Below are 16,142 nucleotides of genomic sequence, written 5' to 3' on the forward strand. Positions count from 1 at the left end.
AGAGCACCAAATAGCTATCAACCCAAATTGCTATTTTTCCTATGTTAGTGGCAGTTACTTTGATATTATGAGAGATAAGCGTGTTATCACCTCACATGCAGTTTAGTGTCTTCAACTTTTCAAAACTAGACAAAGCCTGTGACTCGCTGGATCACTGCAGTAGTGAGTAGTGAGTTCACCCCTGCAACACAACAGTGGTGGTGCCAGTCTTCATGGGCTTATTGAAGGAGATTCAGAAAGGAAAATTACTCAACTTTAGACAAACGTAATTCCAAAATAAAAGCTTAAAACCCACCACCACAATACAAAATAATCTAAGAGAACTGTTTCCTGTAGTGTTAAATCCTCTCTGGTTTGGAGTATGCCCTGACTGCAAGGGGATACAGAGCTAAACAGCAGGGGCCACAAATGGGAAAAACATCTCCCCCTGCCCTGAGAAGTGAGACTCCCCTCAGCTCCAGTGAGAAGCTCTGTCAGAACAAGGATGGAATCTGCACCTTGACAACAGGAGGAAAAAAAAAGAAGAAAAAACCCAAACTCACACGTTCTCGCTGCATCCTCACTACCTTCTGTCAGGAATTCATAGCACTTTCCTGGAGTGCAACTGGTTTCAACATGACTCTGAAGTAATACTCATAGTAAGACCCACTTAAACTCTTATTGTTAATAAGAAAAATTTACCTGCAAAGGTACCTCTGAAGTACAACAATTTAGTGTTCTGTAATAAGCAGAAAATTTCTCTTTTGCCCTTCTGCTGTTGAAACTGCACTTTTGGTTCCTTTAACTGTGGAAAAAAATAATTTTTACTTGGGAAAACTGGCCACACTTCATCTCTGAGCTCATTTGTGTTATCTGGTTGGCTAAGGGCACAGAAAGAAGTAATTAGGAAACCTTTAAATGTGAAAGTCCAGAACAGTTGATCTTAAAATGCACTTATTGAAAAAACCTGCTCCCTCTCTCGTCAGACCTGAAACCAAAGTGATGCAGGTCCTTTGATTCCCTGCTGCAATTGTGGAATAGATTACCCAAGGCAGCTGTCTGCCCTGCTGCCCCTGCAGCGGCAGCACCTTCCCGACACCCACCTTAAGTGTCACAGGCCGTACACTTACTATGTAACGCAAGCACAGCTGTACTCCCTTAGTGTTTTAGGATCAAAGCATCTGCGATCTTTGTGTCCTGAGTATGAAAGTTCAGCTCTCACGTGCTCATTTTAATGGTGCCAAAAGGATTAACGCCCATGTTTGTAGCAGGAAACTTCTTGCTGTGTGTCTGAGATCCGTCCCCTTTGTTTTCTGTTTTAAATAAATATTATGAGACCAGTGCACACAGGGAAAAATAACTTACTTGCAAATAAGGCATAAACATTTACTGTCACTAAAACAGTAAATACACTTGAAAAAGCAAGTTAACAAGCTGAAAAGGCAACCAGGTTGTCTGAACCACACTGTAGCCAGATTCCAGCGCTCAGCTGAGAGCAAGCTGCAGCCACTCGCTGTATTTCTGTATCACTACTGGTTTAGCAATGAAGTTCTAACAAGGAGGAATACAGGGTGCCACCTGTGCTGACACGCATTCTTTTTGCTGCAAACTCAAGAGCTAAATTTCTGTCTCCCAGCAAGCTGTGCAGCAGCCTGCAGTATGTAAGCACAGAACCGTTGTCTAGGGAGAGATACTGGGTAAATGGGCACAGGAAAACGAGAACAAAGCTCAAATGCCTCTGAAGAAATTGCACTCAAAACATTGCTCAGTTGAGTTCAAAGCCCAGAGGTACCCGCGCTGACTGAACAAAGGAAAAAGGGCTGGGACCCACACACACCGGTGGAGCTGGCTTGGGGGAAAGAAAACCAGATGGGGCCAGCATGATTCCCTGAGCGCTCCCGTCGGGGAGCACACGCTGCATCGGCCCAGATGCATCTTGCCAGGGAGTAGGAGAACGTGTCCACTTACCGATCGTCACTAACAGCTGGGGAGTTGGGACCGCATCTGCGCCTTTTGCTCCACTGGTGGGGCTGAGCCCCAGGGGCTGCATACAGTACAGAGCAGCAGGAGGACCAAGGTTGAAAATTACAGCACCCATGAACTGCAGTATAGCTAAACAACCTTCCTGGGAAGTTATTCGCCAGCTACACTGAGCCTGCTTAAAATCAACAATGCAAATGCTTTTAAGGACACTTTATAAGCACAAAAATAGTAGAAACAAAACTTTGTGAACAATTTGAAAGATACAAAAAAGTGCCTTTCCATAGCAGTGCTTTAAAAATGCACACAATGGTATATACTCTTATTGCTCAAAAAAAATAGTCTGAAATATTAAAAAAAATTTCCAGAGGTGCTGAAACATTTTAAAAAAACCGTATGAAACAGGTCAGCAGAGACAGCACCGTAAATTTTCTCTCTTCATGTTGCACTTATTTAAAACTATATAGTTATAGATGTGTCATTTTTACCCTCTAATTAGCAAAGCTTTTTTCCTATTCATAAATTATTCACAAAGACATTTATTATTTGCATTTTTTAGAACACTTTATAAAAAAAAAGGAATGGGGGACACTGTAATAATATTTCTTAAATCTATCAGCCTGAATTACTCTAATGAGAGATTAGTTTACATCTTTTTTACACGCTTGAGGATACTGTCAGGTCAAGCTACTTCTTCTGCTTCATTCTTTGGGGGAAGAAAAGCATTTCAAATTTGCTTTTGGAGAAAAGGTAAACAGTAATATCATTGTCCCTCTGAGCCTGGACAGTATCCCCTGGGCGATGAGGGAAGTTGTAACAACTGAAGAAGGGGTAGGTACAGCCCAAGTGTTTCAGTCACTTTCCAAAGGCTGTCGCCACTGCCCTACCATGGACACGCATGATTCGTAAGACCACTTAGGCCAACTACACTACCTTATCACAATGTCCAAATATGTAGATAAGACTGTACAATCCTGCTACTGAAGTACACGCAAAGGGACTGACTCTATTACTTCATCTAGTGATTGACTGTGAATTGGTGGCAAACAAGAAACCCAAAGCAAATTCAACTCTACTTACTACTTGTATGGAGCCTTAAAATAAATTATTAGCAAATGTTATTGCCTCTCAAGGTTGGGTTTTTTTCCAGTCTTCCACCCTGACTGCTACAAGTGCAACTTTGTAATTACCGAGTTTATGCATTGGTTGCAGTCTCTGGCCGGTCAAAGAAACCAGAGAGAATTCCCACTGCGCTTGGCCTGAAGTTACCGCTCTCTTCTCTCTTTCTAGAAGGGAAAGTTTCCTGATAGTTTCTAATGAATTACAAACAATACCTTCTTTAACTGTTTCCAGACACTTGTTTTTGTAAAGATAGTACATCTTATCAGGCACAAGGTGAGACTGTACGCTGTGTATGTTTGTGCGAGAACGTAACGCCCTCTACAGAAACCTACCTGTTCGTTCAGGGAAAGAATGACATGTACAAGTGGTGTATCGGCGAGGGTCAGCACGGGGTCAGCATCAACTGCAGGAGTCCTGGCAGCTTTCAGAAGGGGTTAACACAAATATATTCATCTTGAGCCATAGAAACAAATGATCAAGCCTACTATAAAGTTAGAATGCATAATGGATTGGAATAATATATATTTATCCTACTTACTGCATGGACAAATAACTTTGAAAGAATTTGTAGCAGTGTATATTTTTAAACCATTTTGGAAGGGAGGGGGAGGCTCTTTATAGTATAAATATATTTTACTCCAGCCCACTATATATAAAATCTATTTTCTTCCTCAGAACATACTCATTTTCAGTAGTATTATGACCAGAATGTTTTGGTATGTTGCATCTGTACTTTTTAATCAATGGACAATGTACAGTTAGTAGCAGAACCCCTCAGCTCTGCGCCATGCACCCACCGCAAACTGCCGAGACGTTGGTGGGTGTGTTGTGTGTTGCCTTTTTTTCCTTTCTTCCTTTCTTTAAAGTGCCCCCTACATCTTCATCTTCATGGTAAGATTTGACTAGTTACAGAGTCCGATTCCAGATAATATAGTAACTGAAACAATAAATAGGGTTCTGCAAAAACATTCTGGTTATCTTCTGTAATTGCGATGAAATATATCACAATATATTATATACCTACACTTATAATACATGCACAAACATGTCTCACACGGACAGACACTACAAAAAATTATCTTCACCCCTCCCCTAATGCAGAAAAAGTAAGAAATTGGGTTTTTGGTCCAATCCATAGAAAGGGTAAAATAAATTGAAAGGGTATGTCAGCGCCTCTCTACCCACTTTTCCCAATAAAATATCAACACCCTCAAGCCCCCATATTTTTGGCCTAGCCATGAGAGGGGAACGTCTTTACATTTAGCCTTAGCTACAGTTTGAGATCACCTCTTTCGATGGGGCTATCCTCCGCGTCCCAACATTCTCTCCAAGCACGCGAGATCAGGTTGGCCGATCACGGAGCTGCTCCCAAGTCATGGAGAGCGTGGGGACGGGCTACCAGTCCCGCGACAGCTTGGTGTTCTGATCCCTTTTGGGAGGCGCCGGGGGGGGCCCCCTCCGTAACGTTGCATAGCCGGATATGTGACTGCCCCCGAAGCTGCTTGTCTTCTGCTGGTCAGCCAGCAGCTCCGGCGGCGGCGGCGGCAGGGCCATGTCGTCCATGGTGGCGGTGGGCTCTGCTCTGGACGCGCGCGCGGAGGAGAGGGAGCCGTGCCGGGTGATGGATTTCCGCTGCAGTGTCCGGTTGAGGTCTGCCAGGAATCCCGGCTGAACGCTAAGGCTGGACTTGGGTGAAGTGGGCACTTGAGGGCCAGCTGACCCTGGTGGCTCGGGGACCTCTGCTTGCGTCAGTCGAGTGCTGTCATTCCGCTTGGGACGTGTGGGTGGTGGGGCTTTTTTCACAGATGGTTTTGACCACACCTGAGGCTGAGGATTGACAACAGCAACTTTTGGGGAGGTGCTGCCTGAAAACACAGATGGGATCTCAACTGGCGGGAGAGGAAGATCTATTTCAGGTGGTGGTGGTGGAAAGTCTGAATCGGACGGTGGTGAAGGGAATTCAACCACAGGTTCCTTCCCAGACACACCCGTAGCAGGAGGCTTGGCCAGGATCCCTCCTTGTGGAAGGACAATAGGCAGGCCCACCCCAGAAAGGTTGAGCTTTCCTGGCTTTGGAGGGGGTGCAGAAGGCGATGACTCCTTGGAAGGAGACCCTGACGGCTCTGGTGGGTGTGCAAATTTGCTGACAAGGCGATCCACTGAAGGTCTCTTGGACTCATGGTACTCAGTGGAGCTGGTGGACTTGATGCTGGAGTTTCGCTGAGGTGTTGGAGGTGGTTTCTTCCCTCCGGGGCTTGACGTCTTGCCGGTCTTTTTGACTGGAGACCCTGATTTGTCAAGGGGGGGAGAACCTGCAGAGGAAGCTGGGGAAGGAGGCGGAGGAGGAAACACTAAGCTGCTCTCTGGCGGAGGAGGGGGGAAATCTGGTGAGGGAGCGGAGGCGGGCTGCCATTTGGGCTTTGCCTTCACTGCTGGAGGCGACTGTGGAGCCCCGCTCAGTGGAAGGGGTTTCAGAGGCTGAGGCTCAGCGGCAGGTGGGGTGGGAGGGGGTGGGAACTGGCTGACTATCTGTTTCACCACCGAGGGCGCTGGGGACTGAGGGGATGGAGGGGGCTTCACAGAGAAACCCTGCTGCTTTGGGAACGTTGGGGGAGGAGTGGGGCCGGGAGGGGCTGAGGGCAGCGGAGGCACCTGGGGAGAGGTGACACTCGGTTGTTTCTTTATTGCAAGGGGTAAGGGAGCTGGCACAGGGGGGGTGACGTGCGTGACCCCTGGTGATGCTGCCTTCCCAGCAGACTGTGCGGGAAGAGCTGCCATGACAGGCTTTGGGGGCGCCTGGGGTGGGGGGGGGGCAGGCACAGGAGGAGGAGGTGGTGGCAACGAGGAGGTGGCAGTGGCCTGGCTTAGATTTGGTTGAACTTGATGGATTTTTGGGGGCGGCGGTGGCGGTGTGAACTGTGGCACAGAGGGGGCACAAGGTGCTGGCTTCAGCTGTGCCATGGCCGACCCCGGTGTGGGGGGAGGCGGCGGAGGGGGGGGAGGCGGCATGACACCGTTGGGGGGCACCAGCATCTGAGGCTTTGCCGAGGAGGGGGGGGGCGGGGGGGGCTGCTGCACGGCGGGAGCTTTGGAGAAAGGCCCGCCATGCTGGGCAGCGTTCTGCAGCCTGGTGATGGTGCTGTACTTGACAAACATGGTGGCGGCAGAGCCCGCCGACGGGGTGGCCTGGCTGGGGAGGGGCGGTGGGGGCGGAGGGGGGGGCGGCGGCGGGGGCGGCGGGGGCGGGGGTGGGGGGGGCAGCGGGGGGGATGGCTGCGAGGCTGCGTAGGGGGCCGCCGCTTTTGTCTGTGGGGACACAGGAGGTGCAACAGACATGAAGGGCCGACCTGCGGGCTCCATTCGGGCCTATTGGGAAGGGATTTTTAGTCAAAGTGGAAAGGGAGAAAAAGAAAGAGATAGGGAGAGAGAGAGGGAGGGAGGGAGACAAAGAGATTATAAAGTCAAGGTCTAAATGTGCCTGTCATTAAAAATTAAGTGGCAGATTACAGCATGCAGGAAGTATTAGCAAAACAATGCAGCAAGAGACAGCTCTGCACGCTGACCAGCCGGGACCGGGACCGGAGGAACAGAACCAGCAGAGCCCGGCGTGCTCCACGCTGGGCTGAATGGCAGGGAGGAAATACAGCAGCCTTGCGGCAAGTACAGTGACCCAACCAGAGCACGCCAGAGGCCACAGGCCATGACAGAGGACATCGTGGAATCCTGAACTGCTCTAAAACAGGGATGCTACTGAGATCTTTCCGCTACACACACTCGGATATCCAAGACTGACAAGGGCAAAAATGAGGAAAAGAGGAAGAACTGAGATTTCCGAGGAAAACCTCCCCAGAGGAAACATTTTGAGATCTGCAAAAGAAAGTCAGCTTGGGAAAGAAAAGCTGGACATGCAACTATTACATGAAGCAGAAAAAGAACGACAGGGAAACACTGACTAGGGGAAGGAGCAATGGGAAAGCAGCAGGTAACGTTTTAGTCTACTCGCTGGGTTTTGTTCAAATTAAATTGCATCTCTAAAAGTGTAAGCCTACATTCCTGTTAAAAAGATAGTTGCATTACTCAAGTTTATAAACATCCTCTTAATACAAAGTGGTTCAGCTACAAAGCAAGTTGTGAATTTCACAGTGCACAGCATAGGAACATGCATTAGAAATGCAACACCAACATGGCAACCCACCACACCAGCTACCTATAGTTCATTAGCAGATACTTTGCCACAAGTTAGCCCAATTATGCTCATTTGCACCGTATGAGCAGGTTTTCATATCACTTTGTTCTAAACATGGGTGCACACAGCTTCTATATGCGCAAAAGAACACCAAAAGGATTAGAGTCAGAAACAACAACCGGTGATTCACAACACACATGGGGTGTGCCAATACCTGCCACGTTAGCTCTGGGGGGCAGGGGTGTAAGAAAGTTCTGGAGCTAAACCAAAGTGTTCACATGACAAAACACGAGAGAAATCTTGATCTCTTGCAAGCGTTAGTCTGTAAGTCACCATTCTGCCAATCACCCAGGTTAATGAACTTTCGAGTAGCAGCACCTGACCTTAATTGTGCCCTGTATAAGGCACCCCGGGTGTGCTGACCTCAGCTGTGCTGAGCTTCACTTTTGACACCTGAGACAGCAAAAGGCAACAGGAAAAATAAAAGCAGCATAAAACAGAGAGGGCAACCAAGGCGTAACAGCACAGCTACCCCTCAGCGGCAAGACCTTGGAGAACCTTCAATTTGTCGCTTAAAGCGCACACAGTGAATGTGCATTTTAATGCCTCTTTCAATCTTAGAGATATTTGAAACAGAGAGGAATTTTCCTTGTATCTACTGAAGACACTCATCTTCACAGTGAGCAAATTAAACACTCAGGACAGGGAAAAGAATTTTGTATATCACAGGAGGGTGCCCTCCACAGAATTAAATTAGATTTCCACAACCAGAAACATATTGAGTGATACTTTGGTTACAGAAGAACCTTGAAACAGATCATTGTACTTGTTTGTCCATGTAATGTCTTTCTGGGTATCTTGGAAAATCACTTACTGCATACTATTAATTCATATTTGTAACATGCTATGTTATGACTATGTCATGACTATCTGGAACCCTCAGAAATGCTATTAAAAAGTATCTATTTTTCAAAATAACAACAGTACTTTTTTTTTTTTTTAGCTCTTTTTCCTATGAAAACAGGCTTTTGCAATTGAATTGTTTGCCATCTCTTTTCCTATGCCAGTTGGATTCTTTAGAAGTTTTAGTACAATCCATCCCCCTTTATTACACATGACAAAGAGAAATAGAACTTTTATTGGATTTGTGCATGGGAAGGAATTAAAATTGATGACATCTTGCAACATGGATGGCCCTCAACAGGGGCCAGTCTCAATATTTTATTTTTAAAATGGCTTTAATCAGGTAGCATAAAAATTCTTGGGGTTTATTTAAATGAGCAATTGCCAGCAGCACTATGGACTTGCTAAGAACAACAGTCATCCCAGAGTGGTCAAATTTAAACTTTGCTCTACAAGCTACAAGAGAGTGTAGCAGCAAGATTTTCACATTAAACTCAAAACCTCAGGAAGCATTAATATTAGAGTTCTCATAGCAGTGCTCTCTCACCTCTATCAGATACATGTTAGACTCAAGTGCCCTATATTTTGCATCGACACTCCTCCTGCAGAAATGGTGCACCCTGTGCACACAGACAAGGCATCTGCTGATGAACATGCACCACGTGTTGCATTCATGCAGTAGAAAAATTTGGATCACAATTTAGCAAGCTACATTCCAGGTCTGAGTACTACATTACTATTAGAAATAGACAATTTCCAAGCCAGCAGGCACCGCAGAAAAGTGACAAATTCCAAAGAATGCAGCCATGTCAGTTTTCACATTGTGCCACATGTGCTTTCTTATTTGAAAATGTCATGTCTTGTCTTATTTTTAATTATTTATTGATGCACCAATGTCAGGTGTAGTGACCCCTGGTTTTAGTCTTAAAAAGCTTGCTTCTCTAGCTTGAACCTGGGGTCTGGGAAAGATTCAAAATTGGCAGGAGTGTGGACAGCTTCTCATAGCCAATATACTTCCACATGTAACCACTGCAGTCAGTACTGATGTCATGGCTGTTTGGGAACCTGAAAACACCTTTGTTTCTGACAACAGACAAGCCTAAGTGGCAATTCTGCTGTGTTTGGAACTATTCCTCAGGAACTACACCAGTCAACTACCACAGGAAAGGACAGAAAACTCACCAAACCACAACAGACCTGAGCCCCAGGCTTCAATGGGTTAAAATCTTTTGTAACTCTCTGCCAGCAACAGGAGATACCGAACCTGCCTCAATCCACAACTGCTGTCAAGTTTAGTACTTCTTCTTTAACCATATCTATGGTTATTGTTCCCATTTCCACCCAGTATAATAGAAAACATTTGAGTAAAAACTCCTGGAGTACTTATTAAATAGACAAACCTGTCTTCAGGTCTCAGTTACCCACATCTTTACAATGGAAAGATGTGGCTAGTTAACTGAAGAAATATCTTAGTGAAAGAATTTCATTCAACTTGTTAACAGCTGATCCTTTTATTTTGTCTTTATTCAACATTAGTTAATAGGATTCTATGAGTGGGGGGCTTCAGTGCACACAAATAAAAGCAAGAACAGAAGATTTCAGGGCTGAATTCCCTGAAAGAGTGATTCCTGAAGAAACAATTATATGGCAGTGTGTGTCAATAACCTAGAGTAAAAAGAAGAAATCCCACTTAAGACAGAGGTGGAAGAGGCATCACTGTGTCTCATACATTTTGTTGGGCGTTGGTTCTCAAACTAAAGTCTTCTTGTTACCTTGCTGGATTCCTCCAGTTGAGTGCCCCGTTTCCAGGCCTCGGAGAACATGGAGCTGACGATACTTTGGGAACGGACGTGTCCAGCTGGCTGGGTGTCAGAAACTCCACTGTCAGACTGATTAGAATGATTTGATTGAGATTCTGTTTAGAAGAAAGTTAAGAAATAGTTAGCATGTGTTTATGAATGCAAGAGTAAAGTCAGTGTGCTTATGATGCAAGTCTGTGTGGTATTTATTGGTCACCCTTGTTAAACATGTTATCCCACCAAAGGACATTGCTCCCACTAACTGCTGCATAAACTCTAGCTCACATCCAGGCCGTTGCTGTGTGAAAAACAAAACAGTGCAACAGATTAACCAAACCTGAAGCTCCACAGAGATGACAGCATGTCAGATATGCAGCAAAGTAAAAACACACTGCAGTTGTATGGGTTGTGAAACACTCAACAGCTCCTGTACTTTGTGAAAGCCCCATTTAACGCAGTGCATGCAGCCTGCCCTCCCCAGCACAACCTTAGAACCAGACACTGGACACAGGCTGGGGACAGGCAAACTACACCAGCCCAGGCAGCAGTCTGCTCCATTCCTCAAAGGAAGGGAAGGAAGGATGCACATCCTGCAACTAGCAAACGCAGATGATGCTCTGGGTCCATGGGGTATCTTGAAAACACAGCAGCACCCACTGTGAGACTGATTTATCCAGTCTGGCATGTGCTTTCTGTGGGGAAAAAGAGTATCCAGGATAGGCTTGACTTCAGCTGTGGCAGAACACGCACGACTGGTGGGCTGTGGCTCAGCCCCCTGGAAGGGAAACTTTATCAGGAAAACACCCCGCTTGGATAGAGAAATTGTCAGTAACTGAGAATTTACTGCTACATCTGGCAAGCTGTTCCACACAGTTCAAAACCATGGTACCTTCACAGTTAGGCTGAATTTGTTGAGCTCATTCTCACAGGCTACTTTCTGGACCTTTCTAATTCAGTAACATTACTTCCTGATCTGTATCTGTGATGGACAAAACACTTTCACACAATAACCTGTTTTCGATGACACAATTTGCCTCTGAGGGTTCAGAATAACCTGGCCAAGTGTCAGTCAGCTCTGAACAGTGAAATGATATAAAACTATCTGTTTTTAAAGTGTTATAAACAGGAGCATATGACTGCAGGCACACACAGTTTGACACAAGAACAGAAACAGTATTTTCAAAGTCTGTATCGAATGAGACTGTTCGGATCTTTGCCTTTGGGCAGGGACTAGTTCTCATTTTCCAGTTTCAAATATTTCAGTCAACAAAAGCAGTTAGAGAGCTACACATAAAAGTCTCTAAGCCTCATTAGAACATGGATTTGACTTCTTTTTTCAAATAGGTCAAGACAGAGGCATTTGAAAGCAAGTTTCTTCTTCTCAGTAGCAGAAAAACATTCTTTGAATGTGAACAAGAAAGTACTATATGTTCCAAATACATAAAACACTGCAAGTAATACAATGAAATAGGGTTTATATAATATGTTTATATATATATGTTAAACATAAAGTCTATGTTTTAGACTAAATATAGCAAGAAAGACTTTGGAAAACCAGTCTATTTCCTGCAATAGTCTCTCCTGAGGTCTCCAGAGAGTGGATGACAAAAAAGGTAATTAAATCTTTGTATTACAAGACAAATCACATTACTACCTGGCAAACTAGATGAGCTGGAGCCTGACTTGATACTGGAGCTAGATAAGGAAGTCCAGTCATACGCAGATTCCGTTCTCTTCAGTGCTTCCTGATAGTTCATGTACAGCTGCTTCCCATACTAAGCAAAAGGACAAACAGATTTAACAACTGTGTAGGCTGTGCACCTTTAGACTGCTGAGTGCTGCCTCTGGCATCTCTGTTCCACCTGGTTTTCCCTCTGAGAGAAACAACAGGCTCTTTGTTAAGGAGCTCAGGCAACATTCATTCAGTGCAAATTTTTTTTTTTTTTTTTTAATTTCCCAAAAATTGTAACCCCTTTCCCCCAACCTTTTGCCATTTTATTAGAGAATTGCTGAAAGTTCAGCTATGCTAGTAGAGGCAGCATCAAGCAAAAAATGGGCCAACGAATAAACTAAGCCAACCTGGGAATCTTAGAAAACAATTGTTTTCTCAATTATCTTCTTTTACCACACACCAACTTCTTAAATTTTTACGGGAGCTGGCTAAAATGTAGCCATGGTGTCAGTTAGAACTTTATCATGGGACAAAGAAGTGCAGCATAAACAAGAAGAAAGTGCCCAATTACTGAACTGACACAACAACAAAGCCTAGCAAATTTGCTAGGGAATAAAATATGTTAGAAGATTGTACAGTTCATGTTCTGAACAGTTAAACAGAGGGACGTTAGATTTAGCATGTATTTTGTTTCAAACAGGTAAGGACAACAACTCATGGCGACAGTGCAAGCAGGAGGTCACCTTAGCAATGCGGATGCCGTTGATCCATTGGTGCAGAGTTCTCACATCATCACAGCAAAGGTACTTGATATACTGGGATTTCTTCTGGATCTGAGGGTGCTGCAGAAAAATTGTTAATCCTCATCAATATTCTAATAGCCAGGAATGCAAGGAAAGCCATTTATCTGTTGAGGTCTATACAGACAAACAATGCTGGAAGCTCTTCAGTAGGAGTCTGGTTTTTGAGAATTCAATCCTGCTTAATATAGTAATTTGGTGATTTGTCAGTTCCACACTGAGAACATAGCTTCACTTTGTCTAACTTATCCAACTAACTCCATCCCATTAATTTACTTAAATAAACCAATAATGGACAATTTAGTCACATTATTATTTGACTTCAACATTTTCAGGTTTTCATTTATGCCCAGAATGGTTTTAAAAAATTACTTAGATCAGGTTTATTCTGTGTAGTCAACATGTTTGAAAAAATGATTCACTTTTAACCTGTCCAAATGATGTGGACAGAAAGTGACATGTGAGCAGAAGAAATCAATTGACTTCAAGGAATTCATAAAGACCTACAAACACCGACATTTTTCCTTTTAATTGCATTCAATTAACTGTGCCAACAATCTATAAGAGCATGGAAAATATTTTCAGTTTCAATTGTATGCTTTCTTCCTTAATATCAAGTCCCATTTTTGATATTCAGTGTCTACCTCTCCGTGGGCACAAATGCATATTGCTCTATCTATTGGAAGATGAAATCCTATTTTCCAACAGTGGACGGGCAGCCAGACTCCAGGCACATAAAACATTCCAATGTACTGACAACACCACATGAGCTACAAATCAGAGAAGGTGAGCGGTCAAAGGAAAACTCTAAGTGCAACTATAACCACCTCTTATTACTTGCACCATTTTCAAATCCATGAAGACACTTCACTTGCTGTGAACATACTGTGAAAACCTGTTTTAAAATAGCTTTGCAGCAACTGACACCACTGTGAACACTGTGTGGGAGTCAAGAGAGACGGGGAGATGAGTAGATGCAATTTAAAATAAAGTACCTAAGTTATTAATCTCACAGTTTAAGATCACATCACTGCCTTCATAACGTTTTTTTTCTACTTGTTCTTTCTACCTGTCCTTTATACTTAGAAATTTCTTCCTTTACAGCCTCCCCTTTCCTGCAGGTTGAGAAATATGGGTAGACTTGACTCCGTAAGGCCAATTTCTGTACAAATCTGGACCTGTGCTCTGAGAAGACGGCAAGTCCCTGAAGTTTCAAGTGGTATTATCTCACAGAACCTCAATTGTTGTAAATTATAGAGTTACCAAAGGGAAAAAAAGGGTTTAGTGTTATGTTTTAGAATACGATAACAATTACAAAGACTCATCAGTCTGGAAGTAAGACAATTCAGGGCAATATGAAAACATTTACAAAGTCACGAGGAGTATGGAGAACAAGAAACAACCATGCGCTAACTGTTCACTTCCTATATTAATTTCTCATATGCAAAATGAAGATAATTTAGAGATTTGCCCTGAAAACTGACAGGCATAATTTTCCAATTGTTATATTACTATAAGAAGTGTATTCTAAATTATAATCTCTCCCAAGATTCATATTGTGTTAGTCTGCTCTTGCTCACAATTAGGAAGTGTAGTCATTATAAGGGACTAAAATTACTGTGGAAACGTTTCAAGCTCTTTGATTGCTCTTTTCAGTATGAGAATTTCTAAAATAATTAAGAAGTTACCTTCAGCACCAAACAATAATCTGTGGGTGCTTTGTATTTGTTCCGATAGTCCTGTCCATAGTAAACATTGACATGATCTAGCTGTAGAAAGCACACGAGATCCCTTGAGACCTATTAAATACAAAAAAAAATATTACAAGATAACCACACTCACTGACAAAATCAGTCTGGTGCTAAGATCCAATATTAATATAAGGTCTATTTAAGATCTAATATTAGTTTCAATCTGATTTGAGAACTACCAATACAAGAACGATACAGCCACGTATAAACTCTGGTATCAGATATTCATTTTTAACAAGGATATTATTTTCTAAATTCAGTCTGTGTTTTTTTTTTTGTGTGTGTGTTTTTTGCCTGCATTTTGCCTTTGCCAACATTTTGGAGCAAACTACTAGTCTTTATTCAGAGTTGGTATGAAGAGAAAGTAACTAAGGTTGGTCAATCAGGAACTTTTTAACAGCTGCTGGTTACATTTCATCTTGGCAATAAGCAAGGTGTCCAAATTCCAGTGTGACAGTGAGTATAACACTAACGATGTTTGGCATTGATTGTAGGACAGGGAATTTCAACAGGCTACCTTGCATATAGATTGTTTTAATGCAGCAAAAGGCTGTGGAAAGAATGTATTCAGCTCTAAAGAGATTTCCCCTTCATTGCCAGCTGTATGGGAAGTGGAATTCCTGCACTGGGCATCGGCTGATGCTGTCAGGACTGAAGGATTCATGGACAATTTGAACTCACAGTAGTCCAGCCTTGAAGCTACAATGAATTTATAGCAGCTTCCTATTTACTTTTCATTATCGATATACATAGAAAAGCAGCAAGTAATACTGAAGAATTATATTTACCAGTTTAAAAAAACGTAGCACAAATTGGTCCAAAAATAATCCCATTTACATGAATTAACAAAAAATATTCTGCAGGCTGATTGTGCAGTTCATCTGATGTTTTATGATTGGCATTTGCAGTGCAATTTGTCCTTCATCTGCATTCTGCTTGACAAAAGACAACCCCTTAACTCCACCAATCTTTTTTCCTCAGGTGTTTCTCAACAGCTAACCCTGAGGTCACTCAAAAAGTAGGCCCTTGCCTTGTATTTTTAAAGTTGGGGTTACACCCTTAACATCAAGCACTATCACAGTAATTTACACACTATTTCCATGATAAAGCTGCACTTTTAACTGAGGAATGTGGCACTAGCCAAGGCACAGCTAAGCCAAAATGTAAGGCTGGCTCTTGTGTGCACAGTTTACTGACAATAACGAATTCAGGGAAACTGCTTTAAAATAGCATACCTTTGCCTTCCCTTTAGGGACATAGTAGATTCCAGAAGCTCGAAGAAGAAAGTAACGCTTCTTCCAAGACTTCTTACCATCCTCTTTCAGCCACAAAACTCCCTCTATCTCTGGCACAGTTACAGAACTTCCACAGAAACATTCCTGCCAATAAACACAGCAGTTTGAGAAGAGAAAAAGACACAGAATATACAGCATGCCATGGTTTGTTTTTAATGACTGAAATGTTGAAATTCTTTATACAAGGAATGCACACATAAGAGGGACAGCTCTTTTTTTATGCAGTAATATGAATTAGAGATTAACTGTAGAAGCTATAAGGTAATTCGGACAAACACAATAGGGGATCTTAGCATTTTCTCAGTGTAAGAACAATAATAAAAATATTAGCAGCTATTGTAAACATTTTCTAACCACTGCTTCTCAGTAATAGGTGCCCCCATGGCTTTACTGGCATTAAAGTTGTACAGTCACCTTATAGATACAGCCTCACAAGTCTAAGTATACACAAAACCTAATTACATATCCATCAGATACAGCTTTAATTCGTTTAATGAGTACTTTGTTGCTACTAACTGCCAACACTACAACTTCTGTGAAGGTCCTATTTATAAAGAGCTAACAGGAAAACAAATGCTTTAAATACACTCCAGATTAACATGCAGCACAGAGATTTGAGTAATCCTAGATGAAAGAATTAGACAGAATTACATGC

General features: G+C 43.1%; 1 protein-coding gene across 5 annotated transcripts in view; it reads right to left on the minus strand.

Moving 5' to 3' along the window:
* Nucleotides 1-806: 806 nt before the first annotated feature.
* The window catches only part of RAPH1 (Ras association (RalGDS/AF-6) and pleckstrin homology domains 1), an 86,076-nt gene continuing 70,740 nt past the window's right edge, over nucleotides 807-16,142 (minus strand). For 3 of the 5 annotated variants that reach the window (XM_082056480.1, XM_082056479.1, XM_082056478.1), the window contains 6 exons: nucleotides 15,428-15,571; nucleotides 14,130-14,240; nucleotides 12,385-12,483; nucleotides 11,624-11,744; nucleotides 9,943-10,085; nucleotides 807-6,447 (listed from right to left, as the gene is read on the minus strand). In XM_082056480.1, the coding sequence (XP_081912606.1) occupies nucleotides 4,477-6,447; nucleotides 9,943-10,085; nucleotides 11,624-11,744; nucleotides 12,385-12,483; nucleotides 14,130-14,240; nucleotides 15,428-15,571 (2,589 nt within the window). In that variant the 3' untranslated portion in view covers nucleotides 807-4,476. Of the gene's footprint in view, nucleotides 6,448-7,650; nucleotides 7,721-9,676; nucleotides 9,836-9,942; nucleotides 10,086-11,623; nucleotides 11,745-12,384; nucleotides 12,484-14,129; nucleotides 14,241-15,427; nucleotides 15,572-16,142 lie in introns of those variants that run through there. The other 2 variants (XM_082056482.1, XM_082056481.1) reach the window with 2 other exon arrangements.

This window comes from Streptopelia decaocto (genome assembly GCF_964273445.1).
Source record: "Streptopelia decaocto genome assembly, chromosome: 6".
Classification (NCBI taxonomy): domain Eukaryota; kingdom Metazoa; phylum Chordata; class Aves; order Columbiformes; family Columbidae; genus Streptopelia; species Streptopelia decaocto.